This window comes from Argopecten irradians, chromosome 6, assembly GCF_041381155.1.
Source record: "Argopecten irradians isolate NY chromosome 6, Ai_NY, whole genome shotgun sequence".
Classification (NCBI taxonomy): domain Eukaryota; kingdom Metazoa; phylum Mollusca; class Bivalvia; order Pectinida; family Pectinidae; genus Argopecten; species Argopecten irradians.
Genome location: NC_091139.1, coordinates 16,502,846 through 16,523,340, shown reverse-complemented (window position 1 = coordinate 16,523,340; position 20,495 = coordinate 16,502,846). Strand labels below are relative to the sequence as shown.

General features: G+C 33.6%; 1 protein-coding gene across 1 annotated transcript in view; it reads left to right on the top strand.

Moving 5' to 3' along the window:
* LOC138326374 (neurogenic locus notch homolog protein 1-like) overlaps window positions 1-16,145 on the top strand; it is a 42,808-nt gene extending 26,663 nt beyond the window's left edge. The window contains exons 23-37 of the mRNA XM_069272485.1: window positions 449-575; window positions 5,041-5,057; window positions 6,179-6,379; window positions 6,505-6,750; window positions 8,330-8,425; window positions 9,948-10,043; window positions 10,346-10,438; window positions 10,931-11,026; window positions 11,127-11,222; window positions 12,003-12,095; window positions 12,622-12,717; window positions 13,438-13,533; window positions 14,274-14,372; window positions 14,908-15,102; window positions 15,474-16,145. Of these exons, the coding sequence (XP_069128586.1) occupies window positions 449-575; window positions 5,041-5,057; window positions 6,179-6,379; window positions 6,505-6,750; window positions 8,330-8,425; window positions 9,948-10,043; window positions 10,346-10,438; window positions 10,931-11,026; window positions 11,127-11,222; window positions 12,003-12,095; window positions 12,622-12,717; window positions 13,438-13,533; window positions 14,274-14,372; window positions 14,908-15,102; window positions 15,474-15,571 (1,745 nt within the window). The 3' untranslated portion in view covers window positions 15,572-16,145. The remainder of the gene's footprint in view (window positions 1-448; window positions 576-5,040; window positions 5,058-6,178; window positions 6,380-6,504; window positions 6,751-8,329; window positions 8,426-9,947; window positions 10,044-10,345; window positions 10,439-10,930; window positions 11,027-11,126; window positions 11,223-12,002; window positions 12,096-12,621; window positions 12,718-13,437; window positions 13,534-14,273; window positions 14,373-14,907; window positions 15,103-15,473) is intronic.
* Window positions 16,146-20,495: the final 4,350 nt, after the last annotated feature.

Here is a 20,495-nt window from a genome sequence, read left to right as displayed (position 1 = left end):
TCTCACCTGTGGATAGCATGTACGTTAACTGATCATGATAACAGGATTAGCATGCACTCCACTCTATATGTAGCATGACAATGACAAAGTAACACAGGTGATTTGTTTAATATAATCATCACAATTAGGTCATTCGATAGTCTACCGACAGTGGTGTTCAATACGGGTGTTTAGAGATACCACAACGACGTAAGTAAAATACCATTAAAAATTTCCACATCCTGGCGACGCCACAAAAAGCATGTCAAAATATTTATTCACGTCTTTTTAGTATCTCGAATTCAATGTATTAACCTGAATCATTTTTGGTCGTCGTCTGTTTTCCGGAATAGTTTTTCCTTCATATCAATTTCGACACATACTATCAATACAGTGTGCTCTTTACATCAAACAATGTTGAAAATACGTTTTGGTTTTGCAGGTGACGTTTTGTTGTATATATTTTCAGATACAACATACGACGAAATAGGAGGCCTTAGAACGGACAATACAGATGGTGACCGGTACCAACAACTGGACGCTCTGAGTAGAGAACCAGCACACGCTTACGAAACTGTTCTCAAGACAACTGTGCAGTAAATCATGTTAAGAGAGTTGCATGACATATCAATTAAATATTTTACAGAAAACGATGATGAAATTCGAAGTGATTTTAAATCATTATACTCATTACCTGACTCTCTTTATAAATGTACAACAAATTGCTAGAAAATAATTACGAATTCTCAGGAACTGTTGGACCAGTCAATAATTTGCCTGATAACTGTTGACGTCACAAACAGCGGCGCACCGGACCCAAATTGCTTTCGACGAATGTCTTTCCCAATAGAAGCTGCGATAAATATAATTCATGGGAAGAACGACTTCGCACGGCGTTGTATGATACATGTTTATGCAGATATTATTATATAATCATTATTCAAAAGTGAAATAAATGATATCTTTGTTGTAAAATTTAAAAAAAAGTTCTGCATCTTAGTAAGGGTTGCTTGAATAAATCGTTTCATGTTGTGGAGAAAAACATTAATTTAGAGTATACTTTAGAGGTATTTGAAATGATGTTGGCGCTCCATAACATAAAATATATTCAAGTTAATCTTTATCATTTAGTCGTATACCAAGGATTTCTTTATACAAAATAGTATCGTTTACGAAGCATTATTTTAGATATAAAATGTTTTTTTAAATCTCAGAAAGTATGTGATAACCTAAATATCCATATAGGTCTGACCTGATGATTTCTATCTAACTTATTTTAAGGAATGCAGTCTGATGACCTAGACAGATCTTGTGAGCAATCCCGCCCTTCGTTCAGTCCCCAAACACTAACAGTTAGGACAGTCCGGCAGTCATAACTCTTCAATTTGAATTTATGATTGCAACCAGCATTCTTATATATATGGTTGGTGGCGTGCTCACTACTACTGGAACATCTGGTTCTGCCATTAGTTTGTACAAATCATTTAGATATATTTCTGTATTATCTAACAAGTTTTGACTTTTGACCAGGGTTATTATGTTGTCATGGCTTATGATAGTAGACGTAATTTCACATCCAATCACATTGTGTGCTGTCAACATTCCAGTTGTTACGTTACTGTGATAGCATTAATCTGTCGTATCTAGTTATGTGAGAGATAATAAGGTCTTTATATTCGCCGGGTAATAATAATAACTTATTGTGCCTACCTGTACATAAGCTTATATTGTGAGTGAAAGCCGTTGTTAGAGTGAGGAAAATATCGTAAAATCATTGTAAATAAGGTTAGTAAATGAGATATTCTCAACTTAAATATTTACCTGTAATTGTGTATAAAGTTTTCAGGGTTGATTGTTCCATTTCCTTTTAAAGCTATCATCATTTCTGTGTATCGCACGTGAGAGAATTACTAATTACTATTAATGTAAATAATATTCCTACAATTTTTCCGTCTGAAAGTCTATACGTGAATATTCCCACCATGTTTCGGAACTCTTCTGTGCAATGGACCTCGGTTGTGTTAAAATAGCACTAGCGCCCGGCAGGAAATCACAAGGCATCCACGTAGCCCCCCCAAAGCAAACTTTACCTAACAGATCTCTAAAGCCATTGACACTGACCCTTCCATAATGGACTCAGAGATGATAGCTGATGGTAAGAGAACAGATGCTTGGTTACGTCCCCTTAATATTTTAATAAAACTCGGATAACATCTTTTAATAAGTTTTATTATATCATTTATGGTAATGTGTTTCTGAAGGTTTGAGCGAGTAAATTGTATTGTCTTGTGATCTATTCCATATGTAAATAGTCATTAAATATTTAAACTAAAACTATACTTATGGTTATTTTTGCAATATAAACTGTTAGAACAGTGGTACAGTGATAATTCATATTTCATTTAAGCTATCCAATATGCGAAACGTTGTATATGTTCATTTTGAATTGTTTTGTCCGAACAGAGATTGATACTGTATGATATTTACAGTTGTAATAATTATTTGCGCGGATTTTATTTTATCCTGCAACTGTCCCGCCTACTGACCGATATCTATAGCAATAAAAAATGCTTTATCCGTCAATACAATCACGTGAATTTGTTCCACATCTGACGGAATTTTTTTTCTAACTTGACCCACAACTTTAATACTCTGGTGAATGAAATGTCATTCAAACCCGCTAAAAAGTGACGTCACATTTACCGAAATGACGTCATTTTTACAATATCGAAATCTCGTATGGCGGCACTCTTATTTGGTTTAGTGAATGAATATTTCCCTCAGCATCAAAGAAGCGTCTCGGCTTGAGCGAACCAAGTAAATAACTGACACTTTGCTTTCGTTTTGAATGTCATAATGGTTGCAGGATAAACAGAATAAACGGTTAGTATCTTACAATACAAGGTTTATTTTGGTGCTCGATACGGAAAGCCGAGATGACTCGGCAAAGCCTCGACCTCGGCCTTCCTAAGTCTTGCACCAAAATAAACCTTGTATTGGAAGATACTGACCATGTATTCTCTATGGAATTTTTATTACTGAATATTACAATAATGCATCATAAATTACTGCATTTTTTATAAAATATTTATCAGTGACAAATAAGCCGTTGTAAAGGCAAATACATTTACATAAACAAGAAACAGAAAAAAATTAATTCCACTCCAATGAAATAAGACTTGTAATTCCACTCCAATGACGGATAACTAATGCCGGATAAACTATTGCTTTATCCGTCAATACAAAATTATTTATCCATCAATACGATCACGTGAAGTTGTTCCATATCTGGCGGAACTTTTTCTAACTTGACCAAGAGTTTTAATATTCCAGTGAATTAAATGTTGTTCAATTCTGCTAAAACGTGACATCACATTCAGCAGAATGACGTCATTTTTACGATATCGAAAATCTGGTATTGTGGTGTCGTCTTTTGCTTGGCTCATAGCAGAGGTACATGTATGTATTGTAAAGTAATTCTTTGATGTTTTTTATTAGTATTTTTATATTGTTTCATCATCTCGGCTTTCCTTAGTCTCGCACCAAAAGAAACCTTGCATTGAAAGGTACTAACGATGTATTCTCTATTTATCTCCCACAGTAGAGCGTTAAACACTCTGCGGCTAAACATGGCAAAATTGTGCGAAAGAATGAAAGTTACCATAAGAAATAATACGTTTATATTTATCATATACTAATATGGATGAACTGCTCTTGGAAAAAGAACATATTTGTTTAATGGCTTCCTGTCAATTTTAGCATAGGTTTGAAGGGGCTAATATCTCGTGTAAATATCATATTAATAAAACTGTTATTGACTTGTTTCCAGTTAGATTCGGTGATTTATCCCACGGGTGCAGGTTACATGTATGTCATTTACTCGGGTTGATAACTCAACATATCCACCCGAATATTGGTCGATAATTGTATATTTCACCGAGTGTTATGTTGAGGCGAAACTCAATAATATCTATGAATACTTTTACTATTATATTACATGTAGTAAAACTACTTGAAGGCATATGGATATAAGTGGATTCTGTTTTTTGCAATATCCAGTTAATGCTCATTTTGTTATCCTTGACTACATACTTGCCAAATTGCATTAAATTCTACTATCCTGTTATAGTACTGGCGAGCTTGCCAACGCCTGTTTTAAACATCGGGGGTACGCGCATCAAGGACGCAGATCTTGCTTCATGAACACATTTTGGGAGCCAAGAGTTAAAGATGCTCCACTGCTGTCTAAGCATAAACGAAACCCATATTTTTTTATAACCTATGTATCATAGTAGTTATATGTGTCTAATTAACACAAAAAATGCATATAAAATTTGTTTTGCTTTTGGAGCATGCACAATAAGTACTTAATTCCATATAGGACGTAGTGCTGTGGATATTTTTTGGGATGCAATTAATTATTGAATGTTATGTGAGATTTTGAAACGTGTAGTTTTGCGTTTTCGAATACAATTAAATTTCATATGTCACGCTCATTTCTATTGGTTAGATTTTTAAAGTTATTTTACCATAGACCGAAAGACTTGTACGTCACTTATTATGACGTCATAAATACAAAATATTTTCGCGGGGAATTTTAAAAGCGGGGCACAGTCACTGGCCAAACTTAATTATTTGGAAAGATAGCAATGCCCCACAACTCATTTGTTTTTTATTATAAAATAATTACAATTACAGAAATGCCTAATTAGTACCTTATTGAGTTATGTGAATTAAATTATAAGCATTATTCTCAATATATTTTGGGGTTATGAAGTCATAGACAGAAAACGGACTGACATTTTTTTCATAGACGCTTCGCGTCTATTAAGAATATCCTTCCGTTTTTTCTATGACTTCATAACCCCGAAAGATGCTGAGAATGATGCTTAAATGTAAACATATGAGACGAGTAAAAGCAGGCAAATAGGACATGAAGGAGAAATATTAAGTACTTCCTGGTTTCGTTTGTGATGTACCACTGGGGAAAGAGATGCTTTTGTGGATAAGGAGAATAATGTTTCCCAGAGAAGTATGGATTATCTTGCTCGTCCTGTGTAGCTCTGGTAGATCTGAAGGTGAGTACAGGGCTTTATATTTTGACAATTGATTTATAAATAAACTTCAGTCTGCTGGATAAGTGAAAAAGTTTACTTCCTGGTGGGTTCGATGAACATTGGGGAGTATAAAATGATGTCTGGAGTTAGGGCAAATAAGAAGAATTGATTGATGAATAATTTTTTTCAAATAAGTATGATTTGTAATGCCTTTGAGTTTAATAACTCGTACATAAAACTGAAAAAAGACAGTCCTTTGCGCGAACAAGTGCAGATATAGGGCACTGTATTTTTGTTGACAGCTAAAAATAAATAAGGACCGCCTCCCCTGTACTTAATGTGTTCCTGTGGTGAGTCACAGTGATATATATTACAGTATTTCTTTAGTGTTGCCTTGCGATATTGAAACAAATGAAAGCGTATAAGATACACTCGTTTAATTTATTTCATTTAAGCTCTTTTTCTTCTTCAATTCCCTATGCTATTTTTTACTGTAAGAATAATAGTGTGAAAGACAATGCATCGATAGAAATAACGGATCACTGGCTGTCAATCAAACGCACGTGATTTTGTGTTTTGTATTGTATATGCTACGCTATTTGCTCCGACAGTGAACGTATGTGTACGAGCTCGAGGCGTGGCTTCGTACGGTTTTGCGATCGGTCAATTAATGGCCAATTGAATTTTGTATCTCGCCTTTTAGTGCGATTAAGATAAAAAAACTCAAAATAGTTGCTTGGAATAAATTAGATCAGGATATTTGAATATTGAACTAAGTTAATAGGCGAATAGATGGGGTCGAATGCCTTTAGCATAACAAATTGACAAAGATGTGTCACAATTACAGTAGTATGCTCAATCGGAGTCACAAAATGGAAGCCACAAGAATACATGATGGCCAGTAAAGGTTAGCGAGACAAGATTATCATTATGTATTCGATTCATACTAAGATGTATGAGGGGAAATATACCTAACGAATCGAGTATTACCACAATGAACACTTTGCTTAGATAAACATTAAGTAATGTTGATATATAAATAGCTTTTTCTAATGTATGCAAAATTGTGTGTTATTTCTCACATCAATGTAATCAATATCTTATTTTATTGAAATAACAGATTTATTCAACTGATATTGCAGATAATGTTGCCTTTAATAAGCAAGCTGAACAGAATAGTGTTAATAACAAATGGGTGGCCAGTAATGCTGTGGATGGATGTCAAAATAGAGATGTATATTCAGATTGCTGTATACACACGGCAGGCGGTGAAACAGAGGCTTGGTGGCGTGTTGATTTGGGAGAGCTGATGACAGTCAACGATATCGCCATTTACTATCGAGGTAAGTTTATGTATGCGTATAATGTGGTACATAAAATCTCGTCTCTCGGAAACTCTAAGTGTAAATATGTTTGATTAAAAGTACATGTAAATAATTGCCACAGCTATTTACCGTCCTCATTACAGACCAGTATCAACATAGATTTGGCGGTTATCACCTTTACTTATCCAATACCACTGACACCCCGACAGACGGCGTGCTCTGTTACAAAGACCAGAGTAGAAACAGAGCAGACGTCCAGTTGGTGGTGACACATGAGTGTCCGTATGTAGCCCGCTACGTCACCGTCTATAACTATAGAAACGATACTACGCGTCGCAGCTGGTATAGTGAAAACGCGATTCTGGAATTGTGTGAAGTAGAGGTGTATGGTAAGTATGTAATTTTATTATGAATATGTCACTAAATGCATCTTTGGTACATGTAGATGTAAATCCCACCCATGCCAATTAGAAAAATATGAGGATGGGAGATATAGCCAAACAACCCAAGCATAGCAGAGTTGTTTGGTCTATATAATGGCATAATTCGACCCCCATCTTTGTAGCCCTGGGTATAATTTTTGAGATATATCTGATTGAATAGTTTAAGTACAAGTTTGTATTGTACTTTGATGGATATAATAGCTTTTATTGTAATTTTTACTCGTCATTTGTTAAATTGATAAATGGCATATTTCAATTTCAATCGGAGTCTGGTTTTATTTTTTAACCCAGGTTACAAACAGAGCACATCCTTTATTCGATGTAACGCTAAATACTAATTTATGTGTGTTAAACATAAATGGTTTTAGCGCTAATCGTTATTATTATTTTATATATATAACAAGGGAGACTACTTGTGATGTTTTAGCCAGGATGACAAACCCCATACGGGGTTGTCGTTCTTGGCTTAGCATTGCGCATGTGCCAGTTAGAAGAAAAACAAATTCACTGGGCGCCATGAATTTTCACTCGTGGGTCAGTGCGGAATTGTAGAAAACTGCCATCCACCCCATCCTCCTTTTTATATGTCAATACCAGGGATCTGCAATGATGGGGGCATAATTCGACCCCCATCTCTGTAGCCCTGGGTATATTTTTTTTAGATATATTTGATTGAATAGTTTAAGTACAAGTTTGTATTGTACTTTGATGGATATGATAGCTTTCATTGTAATTTTTACTCGTCATTTGTTAAATTAATAAATAGCATATTTCAATTTCAATCGGAGTCTGGTTTTATGTTTTTACCCAGGTTACAAACATAGCACATACTTTATTCGATGTAGCGCTAAAAATATTTAACAGACTGTGTATAACTGTCAAAATATGTTGAGGTATTTACCTTAATTGTTTTCATATACTGCATACTATCCAAAACCGGGAAAGCCTTTAGTGAGATAGGAAAAATGATACACCATTATGCGCAATGCATTTCCTGAGTTACATATATGTAGTGATTTACATACACTATACGGTAAGTTAGCTCTTGAATGAAAACTATTTGTTACCTCATACATAAAGTACTACGCACATTGTATCCCTTTGACAGGAAGTCCCATTGTATGACATGGACATGTTATGTCCGATAGGACTTATAATACTGATGTATAGCGATGGTCCATTTTCCGTCATGACGGAATCGAACTCTCCGTATGGTTTGTCACAACAGTCGATGCTCAGCAGCGTGTTATGGTGGTAACTGTAATTCTACAACCGGGACATGTTTCTGTAAGTGAGACTTATAATACTGAAACAGATCTTAATATTAACCTCATTTGATTCATGTTACTTCAATGTAAACATTCCAAAAAACAAGACACGTGTTGACACTTGTAAAAACTCCATCGACTGAAAAATAACTGCAAACAGATACATGAATGCTAAACATTAACAAGTTAGATACTTCATTTGTAGCTGAAAGTAGAGAATAAGCAACACATATGCGATGGTTAATATTTTTTTACAGATTGTTTTCCCGGGACGTATGGCGAATTCTGCAACATTGAATGTCCAGCTAACTGCAAAACCAACTCTTGTGAGAAAGATTCTGGGTTTTGTTTCGGTATGTCCTGTTAAATGATTGGTTAAGTACTGGGTTGTACTATATTATAGGGTCAATATGTAATCTGTCACAATTAAACGCTGATATTGTGTCACAACGAAACATCACGTATTCTAATCTACACTGGTTTGAAAAACAATCAAAATATTTTACTTGACTTGCTCTGCAAACTTAGGTTGCCCTTTTTAGTTGCGGAATAGTTGAATGTTTAATTAATTTCTAACTATCTTAATTGTGATGAAACATGATTTTACAGCGCCGTTACAACAAGTGTTCCCGTTTACATTCATTCACTCGATAGACACGTAGGCTGCTAGCTGATGCAGTAGGCTGGTAACTGATGCAGTAGAGTAGTTTTTACTAGGCATGTAACGAAGGCGCTGATTGACTGAAGCATCGGTAGCCTGACTGGTTTGCCCCCCCCCCCCCCCGACAGACAAGATCGCCGACAGCATTGAGAAGTAGGCGGAGCCAGCGGATCTTTGATGTTCAAACCGACTCTGTTGTACACCGTGTTTGCTCACATTGTGTACTATTTTTATGTTTACAATGTATACAATCATTCGCTGTATTAAAATTTCGTTATTGTTTTGTTTCGCTTATTAAACGAATGTATTGAGGATTTTTTGCTCCCGCTTTAGGTGTGGGAAAAAATCAGATACGACAGGTCTTGTCAAAATATATTCCGATCAAACACGGCTTTGAAACCTACCTGAATGCTATTCTAGCTGTAGACGTCGAGTTTGAATACATCGATTAAATACTTATAATCCATCTAATTCATTTGTGCGTGACCTCACAGGGCCTCACAGGTAATGTTCTCGGAGGTTGGCAAAGGCGCAGCGGTAGTTAACAAAATGTCGGTCGATTTTAGCCGAGATATTGTCAACATTAGATTCAAATGCATCTATCTGATTAAATACTGGTGATAAAGTTATAAAACTCGACGTCTACAGCTAAACTAACATCCCCTACTAACATCCAGGTATGTGTCAAAGCCGTGTTTGATCGTAATGTACTTTGACAAGACACGATGGTCGGTCGTACCTTATTTGGTTTCCCACACTTTTATAGAGGGACTTTTCAGTAGCGGAACAGGCAGTCAGAAGGTGATATTTTTCCCGCTACAACAGTAGCCGATCGTATGTACAGTGTATATCTGTACAGTATACGTTTCTGATCTTGGTAATCGCCGACAGACGTTTCCGACTGTTAGCTCCGCCCTTAAAATGTACATTGAGATGACAGCCAATGAAACCCGCGCTTACACAGCTTATTGGCTGTCTTTGGAAAACTGACTAGCTATCTTGCAACTGACTAGCTACCAATCACCGAAACCACCCACTAGACTGGCCGACACTTGTACGCTTATTGTAACGGCGCTATAAACACAATCGTCAATTTCAACTCCGATCAAAAGTATTGTGAAATAATTTGATATCCCTGAACATCACATAAATTCATTTGAATTTAAAACAAAGCCGAACAAATTATGTATAGAATTTGTGTTTTGTATCTTTAGGGTGCAATAACGGATTATACGGCAATAACTGTGATAAGATGTGTTCTGGAAACTGTAAAGATAGAACCTGTTTACAGAATAACGGGACATGTACAGGTATCATAATAAATCATCACAAGGACATTTATTACGGAATGTTTTTCATAGATTCATGTATTCTCAAATAAAAATGACATTGATCTTAAAGGTTATCTTTATCTTAATAATCATAAAAATGAAAAAGAAATTTTAGAATAGCAAGTGATACAAATTTCATATATTACACTAGCTAAACAAATTCGTTACTTTTACGAAGTTTTAATTATTCATGAAGCTTTAAATATTGTGTCTGTGTTATATTTCTTTCAATAATCTGAATTATTAAAATTGTTTATGTTTTCACTCTTTATTTTCTTTAGATTGTAAAGATATGTTTTTTGGATCCACATGCAACCCTTGCTCGACTGGTTGCGCCGATCCTGTTTGCAACAAAACTACTGGAGATTGTTATCGTATGTGTGTTTTAATTTCAATCTAACATTAATAAGTCACATACAGGTTTACAACATGACTTTTACATAATACATATTGTAAAATTATTTGACGCATTTTCATTTGCAATAACCGCATTATGCCTTATGAGAAATTTATAACCCAAAGACGGTCTTTGCGAGATTGCTAAATAAAATTGTAGTAAAGACGGAGAAACCATCATTTACTATAGGATGCTCGAAGTGCTATGCCTACCGGTATACCCAAGGACAGCCCTTAACGTCAATCAAAAGTCAATGGCAAGTTACAATAATACGTTTTACTTCCAATTGATAAAAAAGACATCCGTGAGATAAGATTATCACGAAATATCATCACTGATGTTATCTTTCTTGGGTTTCAGAAAAATGATTAATATTTTTTTTTTATTTTTGAAACTAGTATTTTATAATTTTAATTACATCCTACTTATTTAAGATTCCTTGATTGATTTTGATTCTGTTCGTTTTCAGCATGTAAAGCAGGATTCCACGGCAGTAAATGTGATCAGAGCTGTCCATCCAATTGTGTGAACAACAGTTGTTTTCAGAACACAGGATTCTGTGAAGGTATCACACTTACTAGCTTTTATTTTACCTCTGAACGTCAAGCATCCTTAAATTCCATCTTTTTTCATACAGAACCTGAAGCTTTTGTAAATCATTTCAGAATGCGTTCTTGGATTTTATGGAAATGATTGTTATCAATCATGCTCAACTAACTGCAAAAACGGAGCCTGTGACCAGAGCTCCGGCCATTGTACAGGTAAAAAACGAAGGACGGTTATAAAAATACTTTGCTATGGTCTGAATAGAAAAATATACTTTATATATGTATAAATGCAAGCTATACGTATAGCTAATTTTATGTACTGACACATATAGAAGTAATTGTGTACAATTTAAGTAGGAGTTATTCCCCTTTGCTTGACTGTCCCTTATTTGGGGTACCGTATGACGTCACCCTTTTGTAAAAGAATCTGATTGGCTAAGCCATCAGCCCTTCATCTAAGAAAAAATTTTCACGGGCGCCATATTGGCATACATTTTGTGCAACATTTTATTGATAATAACTCAACAAATTGCCAAAAACCCACCCTTTGTATACCCGCCCAATTTTTTATTATTTTAGTTCCTCTTTGAGATTTTTTCATATTTTTTGGCCCTGTTCTATCGAACCCCCACCTTAATATCAATATTGAGATGTTCTAGATTATGTTATGTTTCATAATCTTTTAACATAATTCTATTAAACTGAATTATGTGTCAATTTGTTTGCATAGTGTCAATTTGTTTGCATAATATTTGTTTTATTTCTTTAACTCTTTGTTTTCTGTATGTTTATATATGTATAAAGATATATTTTGTAATTAACTCTTTGTAGACCGAACGAAGGGAAGGACTTACAAAATGAAAAGTTAAAGATGATAATGCTTTAATACGAATTTGTGGGAATAACAAAGCATCTACTGATTTCCTTTCACTGGCAGTATATGACATATTTGATTTATATATTCTAATACATCGATGTTGACTTCTGTTTCAGAGTGTGTCGCTGGTCTTTACGGACTGGACTGTACCAAGAACTGTCCAATCAACTGCTATGACGAGTGTGACAGATCCACTGCAGAATGCAAAGGTATTGTAATATTTTTTTAATTAAATCTGTAAAACGAAGTACATTTTATTATGTATATTCAATGAATACAGTTTCAACAAAAGCAACATATTCAAACTAATTACAATTTGCAATGATGTATTGTTTTTGATACTAGTCGCAATATGTAGAATCAAATTTCAAACTATGGGTATATATGAATTAAACAATATTCTACATTTGTAAAATTACAGTAGCTAAATCATAATTCAGTCGACAGTTATCTCATTTCTTGAAGTCAATTTATTGCCTACAAGGATAAATCAATCTTCAAAATAGCTCAAACTTTGACTATTCAGAATGTAAATTATTGTGACCCAGTTCAATGAAATTTTTGATAATTTTAAATTTTATTGAGCATGACTTTGGAGCTCTTTGTCTATTTTTTATCTATGGAAAAAATGATAAAAATGATTATGTTATGTCTAGTAACAACTTTGACCATTTGATTGTTAACCTTTTTTGCGATGATTGTATGGTAATTGTAAATCTTTCCTTTGTTTGTCAGCTTGTCAAGTTGGGCATTACGGACTGACTTGTGACAAAAACTGTTCGGATCAATGTATGGACGCCAAATGCAAACAAACGGATGGTCGCTGTGAAGGTAAGCGTAGAATACATGTCTTTCCTTTAACAGATTTTTGAAAAAACTACTTGTTAAACTATCCTGTTGAACTGAACTGTTCTATCTGAGATATACACAGGCAAAATATATTCATGTCAATCATACCTGAAATTCAATTGAAATTCACCTGAAATATTTTCAAGCAAATTTCCGAGAAGAGAAGGTCAAAATCTGCAAAAACATTTCCGGAAATTGTTTATGTTTATTTTCAGATCAATTTTAAGGTCAAATTTTTGACCTGATTTGGCATTTTGCCCTTTTCAGGTAAAAACTTAACATGAGAAAATATCAGATAAAAGTGATCTGAAATTGACCTTAACTTACCTGATGATAATTTATCTGTATATGATCCTAGGTAGTAAATGTAATTAAAGAGGAAGCACATTAGTTTCTGTCACACTCCTTTACGACATCTTGATGAAACTGTCAATCAAGTAAACACTCTTTACATGTATATGATGATGCTAATTAAAAATGACATTTATCACGATTTATAGTTCAGATCTACATACAGACATTTTCGTCTGTTAGTTAAGTGACGTAGACGTCACCTTGACAATATGAGTACCTACAACAGAATATAGCATTCAATATCTTCAAGTGATAGTAGCAAATAAAATTTAATGCCATTTATTATCATGTATAATATGATATTTTCTTTCTGTATTGCTGTGATATCTGTATTTTTTGTGAGTACAGGCTGTGTTGATGGTTACCATGGGTATTTTTGTTCTGCGGTTTGTCCGGAAAACTGCATCAATAATGTATGTTTTCAGGAGAATGGACACTGTAAAGGTAATAAAAATGACAATAGCTCTAGCTGGTGGTGTTATTGTGATGTGAACAATATCAATATAAATCAAGATATATTATGTTAATATATGAGTTATATTCTTATTTTCCTCTATTTTCTTTTGCTATGACATAGCAACGTGAGGTTTGATATATAGCATATGAACTCGATGTTTCCATTCTTAGAAATACCGAGTTAATATTCCTTCGCAACGTTATTACCCAAACGCTAAGGTCTTCACTGTGACGTGCTTTAGTTATCGTTCTACATATAATTACGATTGTAATTTAAACATAGGGTAGCCATTTTGAAATTTGTCGAATTAACTCACATATCTGCGTTATAAATTAAGGACCTGCTACAGGTGATAGAAAAGAAACTAATAAAAGTTATCACTGATTCGCATTATATAGATTGTGATATGTACAATCATGTTTATGTTGATGAAATAAGATGTGTTAGCTGTTTCAAAACCTCGATATATGCATTTTATACATTATTACGTATTTATAAAAATTTAACTCTAGTCACATTATCACAACGTTAAATGTTCTTATAACATAACATGCGCTTTATTTTATGTGTTATTAATAAACTCACATATTGATATTTTGATATTTATGCGAATTATAAAAAAGAAATAAAATTATATGATGCTATCATATTTTAGGGAATAAATTCAGGTCTCAAGTTTCATTCTATTTTGAATGTTACTGATAAAACGTTTGAATACTGCATATAGACGGTTGTACCATTGGATTCTACAATGACCATTGTGATAGAGGCTGTCCATCTACCTGTCCAGGAAATAATTGTGATCAGAAAACGGGTTTATGTTCAGGTAAGTGTAAAGTCAGATACATTAACAGTATAAAGCAAAAATAAACCTCACAGTTTGATATGTACATTGTAATTACTTAATAATACGTTTAGAAATCATCTGTCACAAATAATTTTCTACTTTTTTTCTGAGACACTGAAATGAAATTCTTGATAGATTGGATTATTCAATGCAATTGCTAAGTGCTGTCGATAAATTAAAAACAAAAAAATATTTAGTGTTTAATGTAAAGGATATTACGTATCAGCATGAAATTAATTAAAGATTAACTTAAATAGATTTTAATGTTATGGAGACATAATAATCTTAATCCGCGAATAAAGAGAATTGCTACCGAAGGATAACTGGAACTCCTTTGCTATAAAATCATACGCCGTTGTCTCAGCCGATTAGAAGTGACGTTACAAATGGCGAAGCCATTTTGGTTCCTTAATGGGCGTCTGAAGTAATATTTTAATGGCATTACTCGTAACAAAGGATGTTGAATTATCAACCATTCAATTTAAAGTTTTATTTGTGTTTTTCCGTTATCAAGCAACGTTACAAGCAGAATGCTCAAGTATAACGGCAGTAGCTATCGGAATAGGAACTGTATTTGGACTGGTCATTGTCATTCTGGTCATAGTGGTCATCGTGTTGGTCAGACGTCTTTCGAGGTTCCAATCAAAGAACAAGACCCATGATCACGTGACAAATATGTCAGACCTTAGTAGAGGCGAGGCAAACAAAGGTACAAGTATTTGTCAAATGATAATACACGATTTCCATACCTTTTTTCGATATCAGTCACACTATAGATGCCGGCGAAAACATCGAATAGTAAAATTAGTTCATGTCAAAATAGCTCAGATATGTCACAATGGGTACAGCTGATTCCTTTTAAGAAGAGCAAAGCAAAAAAAGACACAAATTCATTATTGTTTATCAAGAGTAAGCTCAGCATTCAACAAGTTATCATAGATCTTCAAATTAATTAAGTTTTTATCATTTCTTTGATAAATATATTTCGTTAACAAATTCGTCTCACATAATATCATCATTATCACTGTATAGACTAGTATTGAACATTTGTTTTATCTGAATTCCCCCATTATATTTCAGATGTTACATACGATGAAGTACCAGGACAGGAAGATAATTATGAAAGGCTTGATATTGACTCCGTGAAGACGGAATCTCACGTTTATCAGACTACTTGAATAGCTCTGAGCGATTATCTCCTTACCAAATCTTGAACAATATTTAAAGATACTTTCTTACGTGAACAACGTACTTTGTAAAAACGTAAGGTGTTTTCATGCGATTTTTAAATGCCAAAGCCACATATGTATTTGTATCTGTATGTCCGCCCAATTATTAAGATTTGAAAACAGACAATGTTAAACAGATGTCGCTGATGACTTTAAAGTGTATGAATGATTGCAGCCAGAGTTATCACCCTTACCTTTCCATCGCCTTAACTTGTTTATGTATATGTACGGTATGTTTCTGGGTGTTTACATGTTTAATAGGATTATTATTCCTGTTCAATTTTATTGACTATAATTATGTAATTGAATTACCATCAAATTATCACCTTTTACTGGTTTATTAAAATATTACTAGGAAACAACATAAATTGTGTTGTTTGTTTTTAGAAAAGATGAAAAAAAAATTCATTATTGCATTACCAAAACCTAATAGAAAAATATCAAATCCTGTAATGAAACAAAGAAAAAATATATTTTCATTTTGTATTTTTTCCAAAACCGGAATAAAAACTGCAGTAAAATATGACTGATTGATTCTATTTTTCATGCAAATCTTAAACCAAGCATACAACATGTATCAAAACTAACTAGATGATATCCACATCACCAAGTATTGATATAAAATTCAATCAGAACGCACAGACACTAAAAGTAACTTAATCTGTTACTTTTTTAGATGAACACACTTGGACATAATATATACCACATTTGATAGCGACATATACAAATGTAAATTGACTTGGTCATCCATAAGCATTAGGAACATCCTGCAGGGCTAAATCACAATCAACGTCCATTGGGCAAAATGTTTGACTTGCTAACAAGCTGAGTTTACATGTTTATTTTGCATTTGTAAGGTAAATGATTGAGTTGATAAGCCAAATAAGACTCGATCCAATGGAAACGGGCTCTGTTATTGATAGTAACATGATGTCATTTAATCTAATGGTGACAAATCTTGGCGACAATCGGTGAAAATATATCTGCTTTTTGTTTAAGGATTGATGTCATTATGATTTAAACTTATCGGGAAATGAAAGCAATTATGTTTACAAACTGTGTGAATCCGCGTATGATTAAGAAATTGTGACATCAATGTTTATAATTAATTTTCCGGACTACCAGATAAAATGATATACGTTTACATGTACGATTCAACTGATTTTTCAATTGATTATTTTTTCCAAATCAATACGCAACGTCAATGTTTGTGATGTCACGATAACGTCGGGTTTCCGCGCCATACTCCGATTTTTTAAGTCACCTGACCATAGGTCATGGTGACCTATTTCGATAGTCTTTTGTCCGTCGTCATGCGTCGTGTGTCGTTCGTTAACATTTCCTTGTGAACACGATAACTTAAGTATATATAAACTGCCCTTAATGAAATTTTGAATGTAGACTAACATTGGAAAGATCTTCGACAAGTTTGAAAATCAGCATGATTCGATAGTAATTTACTCAATTATTGCTCTTTGCACTAATATTAATAATTGAACCTTGTTAACACGATAACTTGAGTAAATATAAACTGAGCTTTATACAACTTTGTATGTAGACTAACATTGGAAAGATCTCGGGCAAGTTCGAAAATCAGCTTTATTCGATTGTAAATTACAGAGTTATTACCCTTTGCGATATTATTGAACCTTGTGAACACGATAACTTGTGTAAATATGGACTGAGCATAATGAAACTTTGTATGTTGACTAACATTGGAAATATATCGGTTAAGTTCGAAAATGAGCTCGATTCAACAGTTAATTTCATGAGTTATTGCGCTTTGCACATATAATTATGATTCGAACCTGTAAATATGATAACTTTTGTAAATATGCACCCAACTTAATTTAAACTTTGTATATAGACTAACATTGGAAAGATATCGAGTTAGAAAATCAGCTTGATTTGACTTTAACTTAATGATGGAGTTATTGCCTTTTGCGATAATAATAAATGAACCTTGTGAACATATTAATGTGAGTTAATATGCACAATCTTAATGAAAATTGTATGTAGACCTATTAGATCTATGTTCATATTTCATGATTAAAAGACATCAGTTAGCTAATAAATGACATAACAAAGTATAATCAAATTTTATCAGGTGACCGTTAAGGCCCATGGGCCTGTTGTTTCATAGTGTGTTACATTAACGAATAACAGAAATGAGAAACCAGCAGCTAAATTCAAAACACAATTTAATTATATATACAATATTATACAGAGATGGTTTACAATGTCTAAAGTAATTGGTGGTGGTACAAGAGTAGTACGATGATTTAAAGTGTTACTTATCTGTATGCGAATGTCCTGGTATAATCCTTGATCCTTCCAGGTTTCAAATTAACAATAATCACAAATCCACAAGGAAATTGAATGTCCACCGATGATTTGTAAAGTTCCTGGCAATATGAATAAATCCACACAAAGTTTTGTAATAATCCACAGATAAAGTCACAATAGCTCTCCCAATAGAATCTTATATGGCGCTGTACAATTCTTGATATGTCTTATTACAGGTCTCATTACAGTTCTGATTAGCTTTGGACAGTTGGAGTATATATAGCTAAACCCTAATTCAAGAATATTGGAGAACCTTCTACTTCTAGAAATATCTAACTAAAAGCAGTAAACAGATAAACACACATAACTTTCTGGAAATAGATCATTCTAGATCTCTACTTAAAATCAACATGTTTACAAACATATTTGTTTATACATGATTATATTCTAGAAATTTCTATAACCTAGATTAATGATATGACCTTTATAGGATGTATTGATAAAAAAAGCTATAGGAGTTATCTCCCTTATCTCATAACTACATGTATTTAGTGTCATACATAACAAGTGGTATAAAAACGGCTAATCAGAAAGCCAGATTAAGTATAATAACAAAGAAAAATTAATTATTTCTTAAAGGTGAAATTATTGAATTAATGTTGTTAATGCGTCATATTCACATAGACACGAACACTTTACAAGGTACTGTCATACGCCAGCTGCCAAAAGAAATTTCTAATTTATCAAGAAACTTTCTTCAAAGAGAAATTTTGTGTGTACGATTAAATAATGGCAGCATCAGATACATGGATAACAATATAATACACCCAGATATTTGCTGCATAGAATAATTCTTCAACTGCTATATACCACGATTCCAAAATCATCGAAAGTCTCTGAAAGAGTATTTTACTGCAATGACATTACTCCTGCTATTTAGTCAAGATCAGTGTTAACTATTATTTACATTCTGACAAGATTCAAGTAGATATATTTTCACAGCAAATGTAAGTACGAAATGCCTTGGTTCGGGTAAAGGTCAAACTGTTTGTTTGATAGATGATGGGAAATGAAAGACCTTTGACATTGACATGTAACTGGCCTATATTATAGGTCAAGCGTATAATACAATTTATATATAATTACCAATAAAACGGATAAGTGTCATACGCCAGATAATACAGTAGGCTTCGCTTCGTTGACATAGATATGAAAATTGCTGCAGACCTCCATGTTACGATAGGAAAACTACTTTGGAGTTATGTGCTAACCGCTAACCCGAAAGATAATATTTTCATTTATATTTCTTTCTCCTTTGGAAAGTTATTTCTTTCATATTTTGAGTGAATCTAATTCGAATACTGATCGTAATTATTTAGTCCACAAGTTTCTTAGAAGAAGACAACTTCGTTAGCTAAGATATAGTACGATACTCTCCCTAAAACCCTTGGCGGAATTCACGTCAAAAATGAAGTTCCTGTTTACAATTCTATTTGGATGCGGCTAGATTTAGCCAACTAATGAAAACAAATTTTCGTTATGTCAACAACATTGAACAGAACTGATGGTAGTGGCAATTATGGCATGCAATGTCTGTCAACACTAGTACTTCTTTATCAATGCGGAAGTTTATTATACATAAAATATATATGCCAATGTTACAGTTAAATATTACGCTTCAATAACAAAATATCGTGAACCCAAAGCACGTAATTTATAAATGAAATGCTAATTGTTTTAGGTTAAAAGAAAGCAGCATCAAACTCAAGTTTTATAAGGCAATAGCCCCAATTTTAAGTCAAAACTGGACCCCAAAATCTTACCCGACCAATGAAAACTGAATACTAAATATGTGCACGGTTTCTGTTTCACAATGTCAAAGAAATAAAGCAAAAACAGACTTCGTTCTCTTGATAAAAGTGGTCTCTGAAGCATGAAACACAAACATTGGTGTCCGAACAAATAAACAGATAATTCACAAACATGCTAACGTGTTTTTTCGAAGGGCGCTGCCAAGGGTTTGAGGGGAAGTATCGTACTTAATACCCTTTGTTAGGGAAGTTGAGAGGAAAAGATCATTACGTTTTTCATTTTTATTCCAATTTGTTCTTTTGAATTGTTTACTTTTTCATTTCTGTTTTTGTATCCCCTTATTCATATGATTTGCCCATTAGTTTATGGGGCATTCATCGAAATTCCGCAAATTAAGGAAATCAATGAGTGAGCTCTTGCAGTTGCCAACTAGATTCATTTTGTTTTATAATAAAAAAATCTCGTTTTAGATAAGCTTGCAAACATACATAATGTACATTCGTACGTCTAATTTCAATTTGTTGTGGTAGTGGCCCCTTGGTAATTTAATTTGATCCCTTCCGGGATTTTCTGTCACGTAACTCTGAACAGCTAATACCACATTTAAAGTGATTATAACCCGTTCAATCGACTCGACTATTTGATTCGGATTCCTGTCCTTACATGCGTATGTCACTATGTAATTGTCATCCTCTTAATTAAAGAAGTCGGTGTGGTAGTAATCACGAATAAGGTATTTAATACTGCACTGATATACCCACTTGAACACTCTCGC